The sequence below is a fragment of the Fopius arisanus genome, unplaced genomic scaffold, assembly GCF_000806365.1.
Source record: "Fopius arisanus strain USDA-PBARC FA_bdor unplaced genomic scaffold, ASM80636v1 scaffold00047, whole genome shotgun sequence".
Classification (NCBI taxonomy): domain Eukaryota; kingdom Metazoa; phylum Arthropoda; class Insecta; order Hymenoptera; family Braconidae; genus Fopius; species Fopius arisanus.
In genome coordinates, this window is record NW_011887786.1 from 596,696 (window position 1) to 615,595 (window position 18,900).

Consider the following 18,900-nt stretch of genomic DNA (forward strand, 5'->3'; position numbering starts at 1 on the left):
CATCACCACTGATATTTCCGCTTATATGAAGGGGAAATTCGCCAAAATATTTGTAACAACCTTGGGCCTCATAAAAAGAGAAATGAGTTAAATCAATAAGTTATGATGAAAAAATTTCAAATTTGTGGGGTTTATTCACACAGAAAACATCATATTTAAAATACGAGATTTAGAATATAATTTACGGGATTTTCGATACCGTACATTACGTGGTTAGGAACGTAAATTACGCCCAGAAATGCCGTAAATTACAAGATCGATCCCGTAAATTACGGGGACCCATATCGTGAATTACAAGTTCCGACCTTGTGAATTACGCTTCCTTCCTCGTCATTTACGACGTCTCAATCACGTAAAATCTGTGATTGGTATCGTAAATACAAGGACGTATGTAAAAAAAACTTTTTTGGGCATCATCAAATCTTCGAGTTTGAGGATATCTTAGTTGATCTGACTGTGACTTACAGGGACTTTTTGTCAACATTTTGCCAAAAGATTTTTTTTAATTTTGAAAAGCTGCAAAATATTGCTGAAAGGTGAATGAAATCGAAGATGGCAAATGCTGAAGAAAATAATTAGTTATTGTCTATGCCTTTCGTAAAATTTCTCAAATTTATAACAACAGCCGAATTTTCAATATTTTTGTAATTTTTAAAATTCTTTTGAAAAAAAGGTACTGAAAGTCATGATCAGATGACCTAACATATCCTAGTTAATTAATATATTACATTAAACCTTATTATATTAGGTAAAGAGCCACGGGCTAAATACCTACTCTGTTAACCATTACTACTTGTACATATTCTGCATATATCTATATAATGGCAATAAACTCTTTAAAATAAAAAAAATAGTGCGATAGCCTCGTGGTTAGGTCGTAGGTTTAGTATGCGAAGGGTTCCGAGTTCAAACTCAACCGTAAGCGGAATATTTTAAGTTAGCAAAATCGGTTTTTGCAAGTTATAACTAATAGGAAAATGAGCGTCCGATGCATCAATTACTTTTTCGTTCTATAATTTTTTAAAGTATGGATTATTCATTAATCGACCGAGTGCCAAGCTTGGCAATCAAGTCTTGGTCTAATTGTGGGCCAAAATTGCAACCTATATTGGGCTCGACATGGTCTCTATATTTGACCTGTCATTGTTTGCTTTCTTTATTGGACCAATGGTCGACCATTCAATTTGCCAATAGACGGCCAGTACTGGCGATTGGCATACCAGGTTTGGACCAAGGCTCGACGAATACTGAAACCCTACTTGAGATGTCGTATGGCCTCCACGATCACGCGACCTTACTGCACTCCATTAATGGGGCTATATCCAAGAGGTAGTCTACAAAACTCCAACAATCCACCTCCACAATTATAGAAGATTCGAAAACAAATATCAGACACCCTATTACCTAGATTCACGAGAATACCTGCTTCAAAATGCGGTGCAAAGTGTTTGACATCGAATTGAGCTGTATCTTGAAGTAAATGGTCGGAACATTGAAGTTTTGCTCTGACATTATTCGAGTAAAGGACTATCCAGTAGCGCTCCTTATTCCTCTTTTCACAGCGTAAGGGATGCCAAGCAGACTTCACCTCCACGTGGTGCATCCTGGGTGACGCAAAGAAAGTCTGATTTACGAATGTATATTTCGCCGAAAAATGGGCAGATCAAAATATAAGGCGGCAGGTCTGAATTCGTCCCATCAAACGGAAGAACTTTTGTAGTGATAACATTTTTGGTTGCTATTTGATAAAAATATAGTATCCCAGCATAAACATTTATGCTCGAACAACATTTTGTGTTACTTGTTCTTCTTCGAATCTTAAATATAATTTTTATTTAGAAATTTATTCGAATACCGTTTTCTTTTAGGAGTTAGCTACATTCAGTTTTACATAGAAGGCCCGTACAATATCGAATTATTACGTAAGTTCTTGAACGCGGAGTAGGAACATAAAATTACTCATCACCGGGTGAGACATACCGTATCGTATCAGACGATTTTCGTTACTTATGTGCGTTATTCATGATCTACCTCGCCGCAATGAAAAAAGCAAAGTCCTAAAAGTCCTATTCCTTCAAATCCAGTTCTTAGAAACATACAACCTTGATTCTCAACATTCATCTTGATTCTCGTGGTAGAAGTCATTCTTTCTATCTTTTAATCATTCCTGCTATTATGGCCCGGTGGCCTGGCGTAGTGGTTAAGGTCGTTGCCTCACAACGGGTAGGTTCCAGGTTCGATTCCTGGCCGGGTAGAATGGTGAGATCTAATCAGCTTTAAAAATTCCTAATCAATCGCCACATAAAAAAAGAATTCCTGCTAATATCGTGATGCGAAATATAATCCACGTTTTCGCATGACATAGTGAAACATGACTGACTCACAATGGTGACGTAGCGCATGATGGTAGATGTGGACGACATTCCACATGCACCTTAATTGACCAACTGTAACATACGGACGCTATATAAAATCGAAGTAAACCTAGCAAAATCAATTCTTCTTTCATAATCATCTTCAATGAGGTACCTGTGATTATAATATCTGTTTCAATAAAATCATAGTTATTGTTAACTATCTCGGTCACCCGCGGATACTTCTCTGAAAGAAAGATAGATCTGTCCTGCCATCAAGTGGATAGTAGCTTGTCTTGAGCTGATCTGGATGTTTTCCGCACTTGGGTGTTTTCGTGCGAATTTTTATAGACTGAACATAAATTCCTGCCAATTTCTACGAGTTCCTTCTGAATCTCTTGTCAAACTTTAATTGAGGTCCTAATATTAATGATTTCAGGGAGTTATCGCATATGCTGATCCGCCTACAGCCTGTACTGTGATCGCACCACCACCAAAAAATACGAGTTACAATGGAAATTGGATTGCCTTAATAGCTAGATACAATTGCAGCTTTGAGATCAAAATTCGTATGGCACAGGAAGCCGGTTACGATGCTGCCATAGTCCATAACGTCAATAGTAATGAATTAGGTACATTGAATAATAAGTATATTAACTCTACTAGTTATTAAATTAAACTTTCATCGAATGTAAGTAACAATTTTTAACTATTCTCAATTACCAATGGGCATGTTATTCGTATAATTGTGCACGACATCTGGAATTTGACCGTAACAAAGATACAACGTAATGTTACCGAAATGCATAGAGAACCTTTCAGTTATAAAAAAAACATCTGTTATTATTACTGATGGTCCGTCAGTTTTCAGCGACTTACTAGCAACCGGTAATAGTTTCCCTAATCGTGAAGTGCTTCGACTGGACGAAAACGAATCCTTCCTATAATCATTAAATTCGAAGATTACTATGTAACGATTAAGCTGAACTTCTATGAATATTAATTTGCTGCATAATTCCTGTGAGCGGACATTTGTGATGAGTGTTAACTTTCATGCTGCAAACTTGCCGAATCGGAAATCAATGCTACCGGGCTGTGTCGCACTTGCTCTTTATTGTTTTATACAAGCCCGCGTAATGGGCGAGATGGGATAGAGAGGGAGCCTTAATTACTTGTTGAACTGTTTTGATTGTCAATTCTCAGTCAAGTCACAGCATCGATTCCGCAGTTTATTAAATATTCAATTTAGCTTTGCTACGTGTCTAGTATTAATTCCTTTATTTCCTTGATGTTACAATATTTATTTATATTTTGTTTGACATCCTCATTAGCCTTTTGTCTCTTTATTTGTACACAGTTATTGCACTCCCCCCTCCCTCCTGGTCTTCACCTTTCCCGTCCCTCTCCAATTGCCAGCAGTTCCTCCGTTTTCCCACTGGTTTGTCTCACTCTTTCCCTCTGCTTCTTGTTCCCCTCCTACACCCTTCATTGCCCTTTCCTTACTTTCTGCTTTCCTTTCTCCGTCCGCCCGTTTTCTCCTTCCTTCTCTGCTTCACTTCGCTTCCTTGCCTCCCTCTCTTTCCTCTGCTGCTTTTCTTTCCATTCTTTTTCTCTCAATGCTTTCTCTATTCTTCCCATTCTGTCCACTTTTTTTTTGTTGGTTTATCTCTTAGATCCGCGATCAATTTCTTTCTCCATCCTCTCGGTCCCCTCCCTTCTCTCCAATTTTCCCACCACTCCTCATCCTCTTTTCCTAATCTTTTCATTAGTTCCTGGCAGTTGGTCACATGCTCCAGTACCTCTTCCTCCTGTTCGCATGCTCTGCATCGTCCGTTCTCGAAGCCCTTCTTCCCTCCTCTCAATATGTTCCCACATCTCCATCTTGCCCACGTCATCATTTGTTCCATGCCTAGCCTCTTGCTCGCCCAGTATTCGCTCATTCCGATGTTCTCTTTTATATCACCATAGTAGTCACAGTATTTCGATTCATCTATCCTTTCCCAGTCTTTCTGCCTCTTTTGGTCCGCTACTATTTCCGTAATTTCCTCTACCCTTTTTCTCGCCTCTTTTCCTTCTCCCTTCCACAACCGCTCCAGTAACTCTCCATCTGCTACTTCTTTTAGCCTCTCCCACACTCCTTTTCCCCAGTTAGTCGGTTGTCCGTTCCTTATTCCCCTGATTTCCTCCCTTAGACACTTTCTCGGCCATCTGTCCTCTTTCATTCTACTTAGTTTTATCGAGAGGTTTGCTGCCCTCCTAACCGCTTCTACTTCTATGCTGCTTAGTCCTGCCTCCTTTCTGCATATGTAGTCCGGTGTGTTCCTCGCGAGTCCCATGCTCGCCTTTGCGTATTTCTTCTGCACTCTTTCTATTTTCTCCTGCTTTCCCCATCCCCATATTTCCACCCCGTATAACGCCGCTGCTTTCACCGTTGCCTCCATGAAGTATAGTTTCTTCCTTAATTCCGTTACCTTGCCTCTTCTTAGCTCGCCCCAGGCCTTATTCACCAGTGCTTGTCCTTTTCCTGCCAGTTTCCTCGTGTGCCTTGTGTAGTAGTTCTTCACCGAGAACCAGAAGCCCAGGTATTTAAACTCGTTTACCACCTCTATTTCCCTCCCTTTGTAGTTCCATCTCTCTGCCTTTCTCTTTCCACCGTTCCTAAATACCATTATTTTTGTTTTTTCAACACTCACCTCCATCTTGTTTCTGTCCGCCCATCTCTCCAGTGTTTTCAGCATCTTTCCTAATTCTGCTCCTTCTTCCGCTACTATTGCCGCGTCATCTGCGTACATCAGTGCATATACTTTTACTCATGCCCCCGGTCCTATTGGCATCCCTCCTTCCATTTTCCCTTCTAAACTCTCTACCAGATCCTGTATGAATATAGTAAGGAGGATTGGGCTTAGAGGGCATCCTTGCCTGACTCCTTTCCCTGTTCTGTTCTATCGTCCCTCTGTCCCTCCGAAATCCTGCCTGCGCCTCTGATAGTTTCTTTTCCTCTTCCAGCCACTGCCCCAGGCTTCTAGCCATAATCGTTGAGAGTATTTTATACCCAATGTCCAGTAGTGATACCCCCCTATAATTCGTCGCTTCGTTCGGGTCTCCTTTTTTGTGTATCGGGTATATTGTCGCCAATCTCCACCTGTCTATCATCTCCTCTTTCCTCCATAGCTCCTTTATTGTTATTCCCAGCTCCTCTTTTCCTTCCTCTGGTAGATTTTTCCAGAATTACGCTGTAATTCCGTCCTCACCTGCTGCCTTTCCACTTTTGAGTCCCTTTATCACCGTTGCTATTTCCCGGTCTGTTATTTCTTTCCCCAGTTCATTCTCTTTTATCTCTATTACTTTCTCTCTCCCTGTGGTTCCTTCTTGCTCCTCCCTTCTCTTCTCTTCCCCCCTTTACTCGCCTTTTGCTGTTTTTTTCCTTGCTTCCTCCTGTTTCTCCTCTGCTTCCAGTAGTTTCTGAAAGTGTTCCAGCCAATCTTCCTCTGTTATTGATCTACTAAATATTTATTAACTTTCCTCATGCCTATACCCATACATCTTTGGATTGTCCATTGTCTTAAAGACTTAAAGTGCATCCACATGTGTTGTCATGGAGTCAGACATACCGCCACGTCCACAGCTTTCGCCCTGGCTAATGCAATTACCATCTTATTTATAATAATATTTGTTTATTTTTCAGAGCCGATGTCAGCCAAGGATCCAATAGGGATAATAATTCCCTCAGTATTTGTCAGTGAAATAAGTGGACTAATAATAAAAGCTCATTATCTTTATAATCGTCACTTTTTTGTGGTGATTAACGATGACGTACCATTCAACATTAATACACATTTACTGCTGCCGTTTGCGATCGTCGTCGGTATATGTTTTTTAGCTATGGTAATTTTCATGGTGAGTAATTAGTCGTGTGTGAAATTCATACTATAATTATTAGTGGTATTTCTCAAATAGATCTGGTAGTTATCATAATGATTACAGAAATAGTAACTTTAAATTTCGTAGCTCTACTGTTCACGGCGCTCAGAAAGTTGCACAAAAAAATTCTAGATAATAAGCTCTAATGGAATCATTGGCGGAAACGGTAAATATTTAGTAGATTCACTCCAGCATTCTGGCTTTAAGTCAGATCAGAATTTTTCCACGAGTCTCACACGATTGTGTCTATACATTCTTTATTTACCTTCGTACACGCTTACAAGTGTAGAAATTTTAATGGAACAGTTAAATGCCCTAACTTCACCGCTCTCTGCATCATATTTGCATTCAGGGCCAGACTGTATCTGGCCCTATGATATCACTTGTTGATATACTTAGAGACAATAGACAATACAAAGATGGCTGAGTGTCCATCCGGGTAAAGACCCGAGACCCATATTTTCCACTTCACATTAACCATCACTCAAGAGGAAATTAAACCGATTACTGAATCCGATTTCTCATATTTTGGAACAACGATAGGCATGAGGCCATTGACGGTGTTTATTCGGGCAGTTACTGATCGTAAACACGAGTCTCGCGGTCCATTCAATCCGGGTCAGAGGGATATCCATGGTGTGAATCTACTAAATCTTTACCACGAAAATTTACAAGTAAAAAGGTATATTCAGCAAAAAAAAATATTGAACCAATTTTTGGGCATTTCCGTTTCTAATTAGCGGTAATGACACGTACCGTGCCGTACACGTACCGTGGTGAATTCAATGAATTGAACCTGTTGAAAACTAAAATTCGTCATTTTTATACTTTTGGTAGGATCCGACTGAAGACTTTTGACAGAATCCACTACCCACCCTTTTCTGCAGGTGTATAATATTAACATTTATTTCGTTAATTTCAACTCAACGTATTGCTTCTTGCCGAGCTTTATGGCCTTGCTGAGCTTTCGGGGTTTTTTTTGTACTTCCTATGTAATTCCTCAGTGTTCGACTTCATGTCTTCATTGAAAAACCTCCTAGCTCTATTACACTCCTTTTGGAGGATGGCGATTGTTTCACTCCATCAGTACACCGTTCAATGCGGATTTTTTGTCCGTCTTGTCGCCATAGTGCCATCACCGGCTTTGGCCACTCTTTTCATGTTGTTTCGTGCCTTTTCAGTTGCATCGTCGCTACTAATGGGATAATCATCTAATGCCGAGGGATAAGAGTCAAGATCGAATGTGCTCACTCTTGAGCCAATCTCGTTCGTCTTTGCTGTTATTTCGGCTTTATGATTAACGCAGATGTTTCCAGTGTATCCCTCGGTGGTGACTTTCCGTATATTATGAGTTACTCTGTATGAGCAGTCGCTTCCGGCGAAAGTGATACTCACAAAGGAAAGATTCACAATTGACCTCGTCTTCCGCCGGATGAAGGTTGGTTTTTCTGCGCCTTTTAGTAGTATCACGTCCGGTGTTGACATGGTTGCCAGTTCAGCCTGTCCCCTAGCTTTGGTTACTTTACTGTCCCACTCTACTCCCCAAGCATTGATATCCCCATCAATCACAATGAGAAAGTGTTGCCTCGCATTCACCGTAAGTCTGTGAATTTATCAATGAGAAGACTAGGTGGGAGACAGTAGATGTAGAAATAAATTCCATCAACCTTCGGAATCACGAACTAATGTTGTGTGTTACTGCTCGCGGTGTTTGTAAAGGAAGGTTTCCACAAGCTTAGATTACTGCTTATCCGCTGGCTTCAGTAACCCCATATTGAGTGTGAGGATGTCGATATCGCTCCGAACTCATCATAAGGTCAGCCTTCAGTTCATGCACCGTATGCATAAGGGAATTCTGCGTGTCTTACCAGTGGTTGAGGCTAGTAGCACCTTCTTGCTGCTCCGACCTTTAGCGCCTTTCATTGGTGAGCTTTTGGGGCGCCTTATTGTGTGCTGGCATCATGTTGTTAGACTTTTATACGTCGATCTGAGATGCTTCCCAGAAGTCTAGATACTAATTCTTGTAAGCCGGTGAATACCTTCATTGACGGTTCGCATAGACTTTTTTATTGCCTGCAACAACAGAAAGGAGAGTTGCTGGGGTTCTTCGGGCGAAACTGTTGTACGAGAGGCACCATTCGTTAAAGCGATATTTGTGAGTTCTCGGGAGTTAGTGACGGCGGGGAAAGAATAGAAGGATCTAGGGGAATGGGTTGCCCAACGGTGGTGTCTTGACCTATTATTTTTTTTTTCTCATAAAAATGATCACTGAATGATCTTCAAGGGCGCTGGCTTCACCTCGAAGACCGCTCAGTAAGCTAAGCGATACAAACTAGTCCCAATCTTATTACCGTAACACTCCCTCCAACCAGAGGGTAAGCTGTACTGCAGTCCAGAATCGTGCTGCTTAAGTAGTCTGAGAGATCCAAGAATGACAGCATTCTGCATCTGGCCTGCCAGTACTAAGGGCATTTCGTCTACAAGCTGGGACGACTCATGTTGTTTTCTCATATATAGAATGAGTACTTTTCAAGGAAAGATATTAAGACGTTGGTGGTTCTCACCTCATTGAGGTTTTTCAGATAGACCTCGGCTTGCCAGTTGATGCTTCCTCTGGCTAGCCAATTGTGTTGAGCTAGCGGGGAGTTCACTCTTCAGGTACTTCTAGACTAACTTGCTCAACATCAGAGACAATATTTCAAATCTACCTGTTAGAATGTGGTTGATTATTTGTGACATCTTAGTGTCATACTGTGAGCTCAGTATAGCTTGGTTGAATGCTATGAGACTCCAGAGGTCGGACCGAGTATCCACGTTCGCCTTTGATTGTGATCTACTCTCTCTTTGGAGTTCTAGCTGATTGGAGAACTCGAAATGCTGATCTAAGCAATCCCATGGTAAGACTTTCTGACAAAATCATTTTCAGAACATCGGACTCATTTAATAATGTGGGACAGCTACCCAGAGTTGACGTTGCCCTCAGCTTATATCTTCTGACTATTTCATTCCGTTAACATAAAACAGGTGAAGTATTACAGACGTGTGACTGAAATAAGGACTTGTCTAAGGACTGCATAAGGAAAAATATTGATCGTCACTCAGCCAAAAACAATTTTTCTGCCAATTGTGCTGGCATTCCTGAGCTTCAATGATTAAATCTCAAACGAGGTTATCATTTTGGAGTTTAAAAAACCCTAGTATAAAGGCAGTTCAATCAGTTCTGTTTTTATCATCGATTCTTACCTGTGCAGCTATTTGTCCCGGAATTTTTTTTCATTTCTCAAGTGTTTAATAGGCCCCAATAGTTCAATCTGATTGCCTGGAATCATGAATAATCAAAACGTAATTGTAGACATTTCATTGCTCCAATTATTAATATTTATGGTGTTGCTTTATACGGTTTGTCAAGGCTCATCACGCGATATATTGAATAGAATAGAGTCCATTGCATCGAGTGGTGACACGTGGTTTAGAGGAAATCAGAAACATCAAATCAGAAATTTTGTTACGAAATATGGATTTAATCGACGTCTAAAAATAGAGTATTGATCCATTTCACCATTGTTTATCTGTGTACGAAACTCCATTGCAGTAAAATATATTTTCAGGATTTGCCTAGATTTGTTGAAACCTTTTTGATTTTTTCATAAGAACCCGAATTGAATACATTTTCATTGAAAAATCCCGCACGGAGAACAGAATATATGCGAAATATATATTAATTTTTTTTTCCTTTAAAGATTTTGATTAATTTCCTATATTCTCAGAGAACTGAAGCATGTATAGGGAATATTCTCGATTTCCCTTCGTTAAAAGTGTTTTTAAAATTGTATTACGACAAGAGATTATTGACGTCTTTCACAGGTTGTGAGGTGTATCAAAGATCGGAGAAGACAACATAGACATAGATTACCCAATTCAAGTTTGAAGAAAATACCAACGCACAAGTATACGAAAGGTGATCCTTATGAAACCTGTGCCATATGTCTTGATGATTATGCCGAGGGCGAGAAACTTCGTGTATTACCGTGCGCTCATGGTAGGTTTCCAATATGGGATATCCCATCCCAACCGAGCAACTAAATTGATCTTTTCTTCATACGAATGGAGAGCTAGAAAAACTTCTTGTCCTTTCTTCATACATTCAGGGACAATTTTTCTTGCTCTCCTATCATAGAAGAACACGACACGAATCTCTAAGTCGGTCACGGTTAGCGATTCATTCATTTGGCATGGGATTACCTGTATATATTTTCATACTGTTGGAAATTGAATGTCTTGATTTTTCGATAATCTTTGAAATATTTATTATAATCTCCTTCATACTCCTATTCTAGCTTATCACACCAAATGCATTGATCCATGGCTGACTAAAAACAAACGTGTCTGCCCGGTTTGCAAACGAAAAGTTTTTGCTGCTGATGAACGTGTTTTAACGGACACTGAAAGTGATTCGGATGGGGATGATACAACGCCTCTCATTAGAGATGGACATCAAGGTACTCATTAGATTATTATTCAAAATGAGAAAATTCATATTCAATCTCATTACAAACTCAAGTGATTGATCAACCGGAATTTATATTGATCCGCTTCAATTTTTATGCGTTAAAATTTATTCTTCTAGAAAGTTCAATTCAATTATGATCTGGGGTCAAGTTTTTAATTTTTTAATTGTGTCAATCACGTGTCGATTTTCTCAATTACCTATTGATTTTTCTATAAAGAAATAAAATAAGTTTTTTGAAGATATCATAATCTCGGTATCTCGGGGATTTCACCCAGGAAAATTGGCCTTTATGACCAATGTCTATGTCTCCATTCTTTGTCGGACGCCAGCACTCGCGAAGTCGAGCACATGTTTTCGTGCTATCTTTCCACGGGAGACCTTTACAGGACTTCAGGATGCTCTGACCAAAGTGGATATCTTCCCATCCACCCTACGACCATCCACCCTCTCAGCCAGCAGTTACCGCGTTCTGTCGCGAGCTACTGTCTCTGGTTATTCAAGATGGCGGCGGATGTCGGAGCCCCTTCGACTCCAAATCTACGGACCACACGCCGCCATCTAATTCTTCCGCATCCAGGCAAACTCTGGAGACACAAGTTCGTCACCGCATGTTCTGAAGCGAGACATAAGATTTCACGGAAGAGGCAGGAGCATCGTCTTATGTTCGCCCTCATGATTTACAGTACTCGGACGTGGAGGTATCATTCCTATACTAAGCGTCTTCCACCCGTGTAAATTCCAGCCAGCGAGCAGTCGTGCGGGCGCTCTAATCGAGAACTCGTGCTCGACTGCCCAAAATCTCCTAGCACCATCTCCTTCTAGTCTGGATATTTCGGGCACAGCACGGTCATTTCGTTACACGTGCGACGGCCACTCATTCCGACATAATCCTGGATGCGCCAATCCTCTCACCTATAGGTATAGCCGTTGGTTACTAAGCTAAGTCGATAGATGCTTTGCAGCTTGAAATTGGACGAGTCTGTACGAATTTGAATGTTTTTTCCGGGATAGGATGGATAGGAAGGGGGAAGAGGGAGAGAGATCCAAGGGAGAAATAAACCTGCGATTGTAGCCGTAAGGCTGATTTGTTTATTGATGAATTACACGGCATATAGACTATTTACACCTCGCCAAGAGATCTCAATTGTATGATAACTTTCTATGAAAAAGATGAGAGATGATTAACCAAGAAAAGAATAATGTTGATGATATAATCTCCCGATCAAAAATCACACCGAAAACGAATGATGAAAAGCTCCGAATTTTGCCATGTATATCTGATGCCTGATAACGACGAAGTGTTTGGACTGCTCAGTTCGACCTCATGACGTCTGAACCCACCCCCGAATTGTTCCGATCATGGCCGACTGGCCCTTTGGCTCTGATCAGCCTTAATTTTGGACACCCTCCAAAATCTCCTCGGAAGGGTCAGCCAGCCTCAGTAAAGTCATTGTTAACTGCTAAGGCTTTTTCAACTCTGTTCTCATCGTCAGCCGTTAGAATTCTTTTTCAACAACGACTATATAGGTATCCCCCCACCGCAGAATTTTGGACAATTGTTCTATTTTGTTCTTTGAATTGCTGCGAATATCGTCTGGACACAAAATAATTGTTAAAGGTGATTTGTCATCATGAAAGCATTAAAAAAATGTTTTTCCTAATATTGCTGTCCATTTCGAATGAATGATTGATATTTATATTTAAAATTAAAAATTCCCGCACGGAGGCCCTCTGCCGGTATCAGTGGAACCAAAGCTCAAGGACGGAGAAAAATCGAATGAGAGCAGTTAGCTTCGTATAGGTGGATAAGGCCCCTCCCCCAGCTCTCACTAACGAATCTCGGGAGCTGCGTGAGCCCGACGAGCCCAGGTCGCCGAGCTCTGCCGTTGATATTCGAACTTTTCATTCATTCAACTTACGGTTCCAATAAATGTAACGATACATCTATCATTCGCGATACAGGGGAATGAGATTCGCTATTTTGGTTACGATTTTACACACTGTGACTCGAGATTGAGAAGATTCCCATTTCACTGTCATGTTTTTCGATTATGCTGGTTTCCTCACTGTCTTTTTTCCAGCAAGCCCTGGCGTTTCGAACGGGGCCTGTCAAGTAATACGAGTAAGACTCACTCGTGAATCCAACCGCTTTTCTTCATGAATGCTAATTGTAAATGACCACAGAAAAATTTGAAATAATGGATTTCATTTCCTTAAAGGTACACAAGGAGGAACATTCATGCCTCAACGTGAGAACCCATTTTCCCGTGTACGACGGACACTATCTCGTCAAAACTCGGATGCATCAAATGCTAGTGAAGACGTTCCGCCCTATTTGAACCAGTTTTCAAGATGGGGACAGAATCTAGGACAACCTGAATCCAGTACGTCCGATAGCTCAGGAGAGTCATTCATATCTCTCTTCACATCTGGCGAAAGTAGAAGCACTACAGCAAATACGCCAGGGACCAACACGTTTTTAGTATCGGACAGTCACAGCATTAATGGTAAGTGATTTTTCATAATCAACGCAAATTAAATATTCATAACGATCTACAGTTTTCTTATGGTAATTTATTGTTAATCCCACGTTCAAAAAATAAATTTTAAGAACTTGAACGATCAAATAAATGATTACATGTGTAAATAAGACAGAAAAACTCGACACACTAACACAATAAATCAATAACTCACATACACGATTCAACGATTCAAATTTCCACCATGTCAACGCGTTGTATCGGAGAATTGGAATCATCTAAAGAAGCTACCTAACAGCGATCGATCAGTGATACTATAGAATAGAATCAGACATAACGATAATGACGGGTAAATGTCTAGTATAGGCCCACCAGAAGCAATCGATTGTTGTGTGCAATGCATATAATTTAATTCCGATTTTTGGTGAATGTGTAGTTCAGGTCCACCGAACCATTCTGGATGTTCTTTATTTGATTGGATGGGTTTCCGTCACCTAATTAAGGATCTGGTCACATTTTTATCCGGAGACAATTAATATGGGAAATATGACATTTAATACACCGGTCTCTGCGTTATCCAGGGCCGAGGCGAGGACGTGGTGGTGTGTCCGCCCCAAAGACACCACATGTTGGCACATTTATAGACAATGGACAAACAGAATGATGGATTTCATCAAATATTCCTGAACACTTCGCTAAAACTCAGAATTCACCTCACCCGACCATCTACCATCGCTGACCGAACACAACGAGTGATTTATCCGCCGCTATCTTTCTGTAGCAATTCAAATTATTGAATTGAATATCACTCACTCGTCGTGCTAACAGCGACAGCAGAGGGAAGGGGGGTTTAAGGAATTTCAGGGACAAGAGAGTTTACCTCAGGATTATTTTTCGATGTATTTACCTTCTTTTTGTTTTTCACTCTCTTCTTTCGTCTTGTTGATGGGAACTGAGAAGATAAGAATGGATTTTTCGTCAGAGAAATTAATAATTCAATGATTATTATTTTTGGTGGACCTAAACCATACATTTGTCCTATTTTTTTCCGTGTTCCGTAATATTTATTGGTCCATCTCTTTCCATGTATATAGACCAACGGTGGGCAACCTCAGCTCTCGGAACTACTCCAGCTCCTGACCTCCATGAGGCAAAATTGTCCCAAGCCATAAAGTTTAGGGCTGTACCCCCTTCGGGCCGATGATGCCCTGCACGTAGGCAAGAGTAGTGGGGATATTCGGCAAAAACTTGATGGTGGGAAAAATGAAATAGAAACATTTTCTATTTTTCTAATGGAAATATTTTTTCAATCATTGTTTTTTTTGTTATTATGCTTTTGATTGGTTATTGGTTGCTTGTAATCGACTTTTTTTTTTAAATCGTACCTTTCATCGATTTCTTGAAGTGGAAATATTTTTTGGAAAACAATTATTAAATATTATCATGTTGTTAATAGACCTGACTTGACATGTATTTTCAAACTTTTCATTTCTATATTTCTCGGTCTCGATGCCAAAGTAAAATTCACCAATTTCTCACAATCAAAAAACTTATCGGCGTCCTTTAATCTTCAACTGATGATACAATTTTTTTTCTCAAGTTCACGAGCATCCCACTTTCATTTCCATCGATGAATGTTGAATCTAAACCATCATCTTTTAATTCTATTTTTTTCAATCAAAAAGAAAATGTCCAAACACGTACACAAAAATTCAAACCATTTTGCCCTCACATTTCAATCACGCGCATGGGCCATCGCCCGATGTTACCCCCACCACACAAATATACGATAACCCTTGTAATCACGTTAGGTCCCTTATAATTGGAATCTTAATAAAATCATGGCTACAGCTCCGAGCATACCTGAGGCTGCCCACCTCTGATATAGACGACACTAATATCCTTCGTTGCGATAAATAAAGTTGGAATATATTTCAATTCTCAGGAGACACAACCCATATCGAACGTTCAACAAGCAGTACCAAACCGCATACAGTAACACTGTGTAATGAAGAAGCTGAAGAGCAACCAGCCAGGACGGTGATTGTTACGTCGACTCAGAGTTCAACAGAATTTAATGACAACTCGAGTCACGACTTGGTTGTGTAAATTTACGTTACGGAACAGTACAATTCATTCAAAAAATCATGATGACTCATAGATCCTGCATATTGTCTAGAACATTTGAATGGACTCTCTATGCCCTATCTATGAGGATGGAATATAAATTAAGCAGACAACTTATTTTTATCAAATTAATTCGTTGGAGATTTTTTTTTCTGTATATTGAAGCGAAACATACAGTGAAACTGATGTGACATTTTTTTATGTCACAAGAGATATTGATAATTTTATGATGTACATATTTTATTTTTGTTAAATATGGTCATTCATAGGCGATCCATCCATTCCCCCTTTTTTTATATATGAATTATTTGTTCGAATTGGGAATCGGAAGAAATTGAATTTCATAAAAATGCCTAGGACAGCATAAGACGTTAAGGGCGCATTTGTAGTCTTCTCGAAGTTAACATGAGATGTGTTTATTTACACTAAATGATACCGTGTTCCTAAAACCCTCGAGTACAGAACTTCCCTCTCTCTCAATATACGTATTAATTGGTTATAGGCAAGATTCAACAGTCGAATTGTGTTTCTAAGACCTAGGCTTTTCTCATATCCGATAAAGATTTTCAAGTGCAAGATAGTTATATGTTACTAATATGACCGGCTTATGTTTCTCAAAAAAGCTTGTTTTTATATTCATGAATATGGTACCATCTCCTCCAATTCTGTCTTTCTTTTGGTAATTGGAGGAAGACAAGCAACTGTATTATGTCAATTTGAATATAAATAATTACGAGCTTACAACTTAGCTTATACCATTGTTATTCCAAGAACTTTGCTGATAGGTACGTTTATGTTGTGTAATTAACCAATTACTAATATTATCTGGATTATCGTTTGTTTAATTCCACCGGACATTATGATAGATTATTATTAAACGCCGCTAGTGATTATTGTCCAAATTAGAACGATAAATCTCCACTGATTCTGAATTCTCTGACACAACTCTTCCAGGTCTTTTAGCCTTGAAAAAGAAAAAAAATACCATAATTTTCCTAAGCACCAAAACCGTTTGATCTAAAATTAAATTTAAAGAATGACGCGTCCACCAATCGGACTGAGATGGAATATTTCAATACGATTGGGGGAACGTACTTTTGGGCATGTAGGAGGTTTATGAGCTGAAGGCGAGTGATATAATCCCAGGACCCTAAAAAACACTTTCCGGCGAGTATCGAAACGTATTTGTCATCCCCGTGTGTGGGAAGTGCGGCTTGACGTACGCGCACCGTGCACACCAAGTCTAACCAAACTCCTGGAACATCAACAAGCAATTTGTCAATCAGTCTCTGGAATAAACCAATGACTGATGCAACACTGAAACAGATAACTGTCTAGTTCAGGTCCATCACGCCATTCTGGTTGTTGGATATTGGATTATATGGGCTTCCATCCCCTAATTAAGGATCTGGTCACCTGGATCATGTGGCTATCTGCAGACACACAAATGGCCTTCAAACTTTGTATTTTTACGTTTCAAACCGTTCGATCGAAGAACTGAACGATTTCAAAGCTTTCATTCGGAAGTAAAATTTCCCAGACTACCATTAGTCAAAAGATCGACTCGTGGAATCAGATCTGTAGCAACCTTCATAGATTTATTCAGTATTGTCATATGATCTCCTCATATTCTCAATTGCTCAAACGCTTTGACAATGAAAACTATGGGCGTCGCTCAATCATTTAACTTTACTAATCTGTAAATCCCTGTATGGATCCTATCAACTATAGCATCCCGGGTAGGATCTGCCAGACATGAGGAATGGGCGGGAGCTGGCCAATGGCAGGCCCAGAGTTGGGCCAAGACTGCCAGCACGGGGCCGACCTTGGCCCGTTCTTCGTCTCCTACCAAGGTACTTTAATTTTCTTCAAGTTACATGGAGACGATCATCATCCACAAAGAAAGGAGTCGCCAGGTGGAGGCTGTAACGGCGAAGATGTCAAAGTACTTGTAGATTGGGAAAAGGAAGTAATTAACGAATCTTTAGTGAATGAATTAATTACGCTCTAAAAAAGTAAAAAAAATCATTACATTTAATTAAAAATCATTAAAGTATACATTTTGAGTTTTTAATTATTTATTTCTCCTTGAGCGGCAGACCCCTGAGTTCTTCCGCTATTGATAACAGAAATCTTCCGCGAGCTTCAAATCTCCATTGTCTGGAAAGTATTGGTAAGTAATTGAAGTAAGTACAGTGAAGTAGTAATGAACTTCATTTTCATTTATTTATTTTTGTTTTTGCGTACACGTTAAGGATGTTCTGCAGATATAGTAAAAACATTTTGTGACCCTTTCTATAATCCGTTATATTTATCGAAATTAATTTTCAATTAATATTCCAATGTATTAATCAGTTGAAGTAGTAGCCATAGAAAATTACTATATTCTTTCTGATTTTATGCATACATATTATATTGTTTAAACAAATTAATGAAAAAAAAAATAGTCAATCGTCATGAGCTAAAGAAGAAGACTTGGTTTTAGTCACTACCTCATGCATGTACACATATTCAGGGTCATCCCGAATGAATATCATATATATCTTCAGTTGTAGAAGAAAGAGTGAACTATCAACTTCATGAAATAAAAAATTTCAAACATCAATGCGAAGATTGCATCCATTGAGTCCACAGCAACGATGAAGATTAAAAATTGGGAATTTGAAGATATTACATAAGATTGGAGATAGAAACGGCTTGACTAACTCTATGAAAAAGTAACTGAATCTAATCAAACATGCGCCATTCTGAAATGGGGAAATTATCTCGAAAATGATATTGATATCGTCCTATTTACTTTTCTTTAAAATATCTAAAAATTCCACGTTAAGTTGAAATTCAAGTAAAACTTCGACAACCACAATTTTTGTTCAACCTCCCATAACTGCATAAAAAATCATACAGCTAAAGCGAATTAAACGTCATCTTTAAGCTCATTTAATACGCTTTCAAAAGAATATGAGATATATTTCCAAAATGGAAAAAACAAAACTTGACTCGCTCATTTACATGAAGAAAGAAAATATTTTCAGAACGTGACAGACAAGTTTTGACGTTTTAAGTTTCCATCAACTCTATTTAATGAAGAATTTCAAACGTCATTTTGGAGATCGCATCGAGATCTTTAAACTGATCGATAATATATCTCCATTGTTCAAGTCCAGTGCAGCGATAAATGGACAAACATGTGAATTTTCAGGTGTGACATCTTGAATAATTCCTGAGGAAAGCTACTAAATTACATTTTTCATATACCATTTTGAAGAGCATAAAAAAAGTTTAAAAATTATATCAACCAACAAAATTTGAATTGTGAAAAAATCATGAAAATTCTCTTTTATTGTTCAAATTCCCGTAACTCAACCAAAAATCATGAGTAATTACTCATTAAGTATCCATTAATGGATAAATCAGGGATTATATTGAAGAGAATTTTTTCAAAAGAATTTTTTCAGAATTCTTTCGAATGAGTATAAAATATATACGCCTCATGGAACAGGAGATAAGA

General features: G+C 39.1%; 1 protein-coding gene across 1 annotated transcript in view; it reads left to right on the plus strand.

Annotated features, from left to right (window-relative positions):
• LOC105267480 (E3 ubiquitin-protein ligase RNF167) overlaps positions 1–16,140 on the plus strand; it is a gene marked incomplete in the record, with an annotated part of 20,531 nt that extends 4,391 nt beyond the window's left edge. Inside the window, 6 exon segments of the mRNA XM_011306362.1 lie at positions 2,794–2,986; positions 6,040–6,251; positions 10,140–10,314; positions 10,613–10,774; positions 13,005–13,292; positions 15,211–16,140. Coding sequence (XP_011304664.1) covers positions 2,794–2,986; positions 6,040–6,251; positions 10,140–10,314; positions 10,613–10,774; positions 13,005–13,292; positions 15,211–15,374 — 1,194 coding nt within the window.
• Between the last annotated feature and the right edge of the window lie 2,760 nt (positions 16,141–18,900).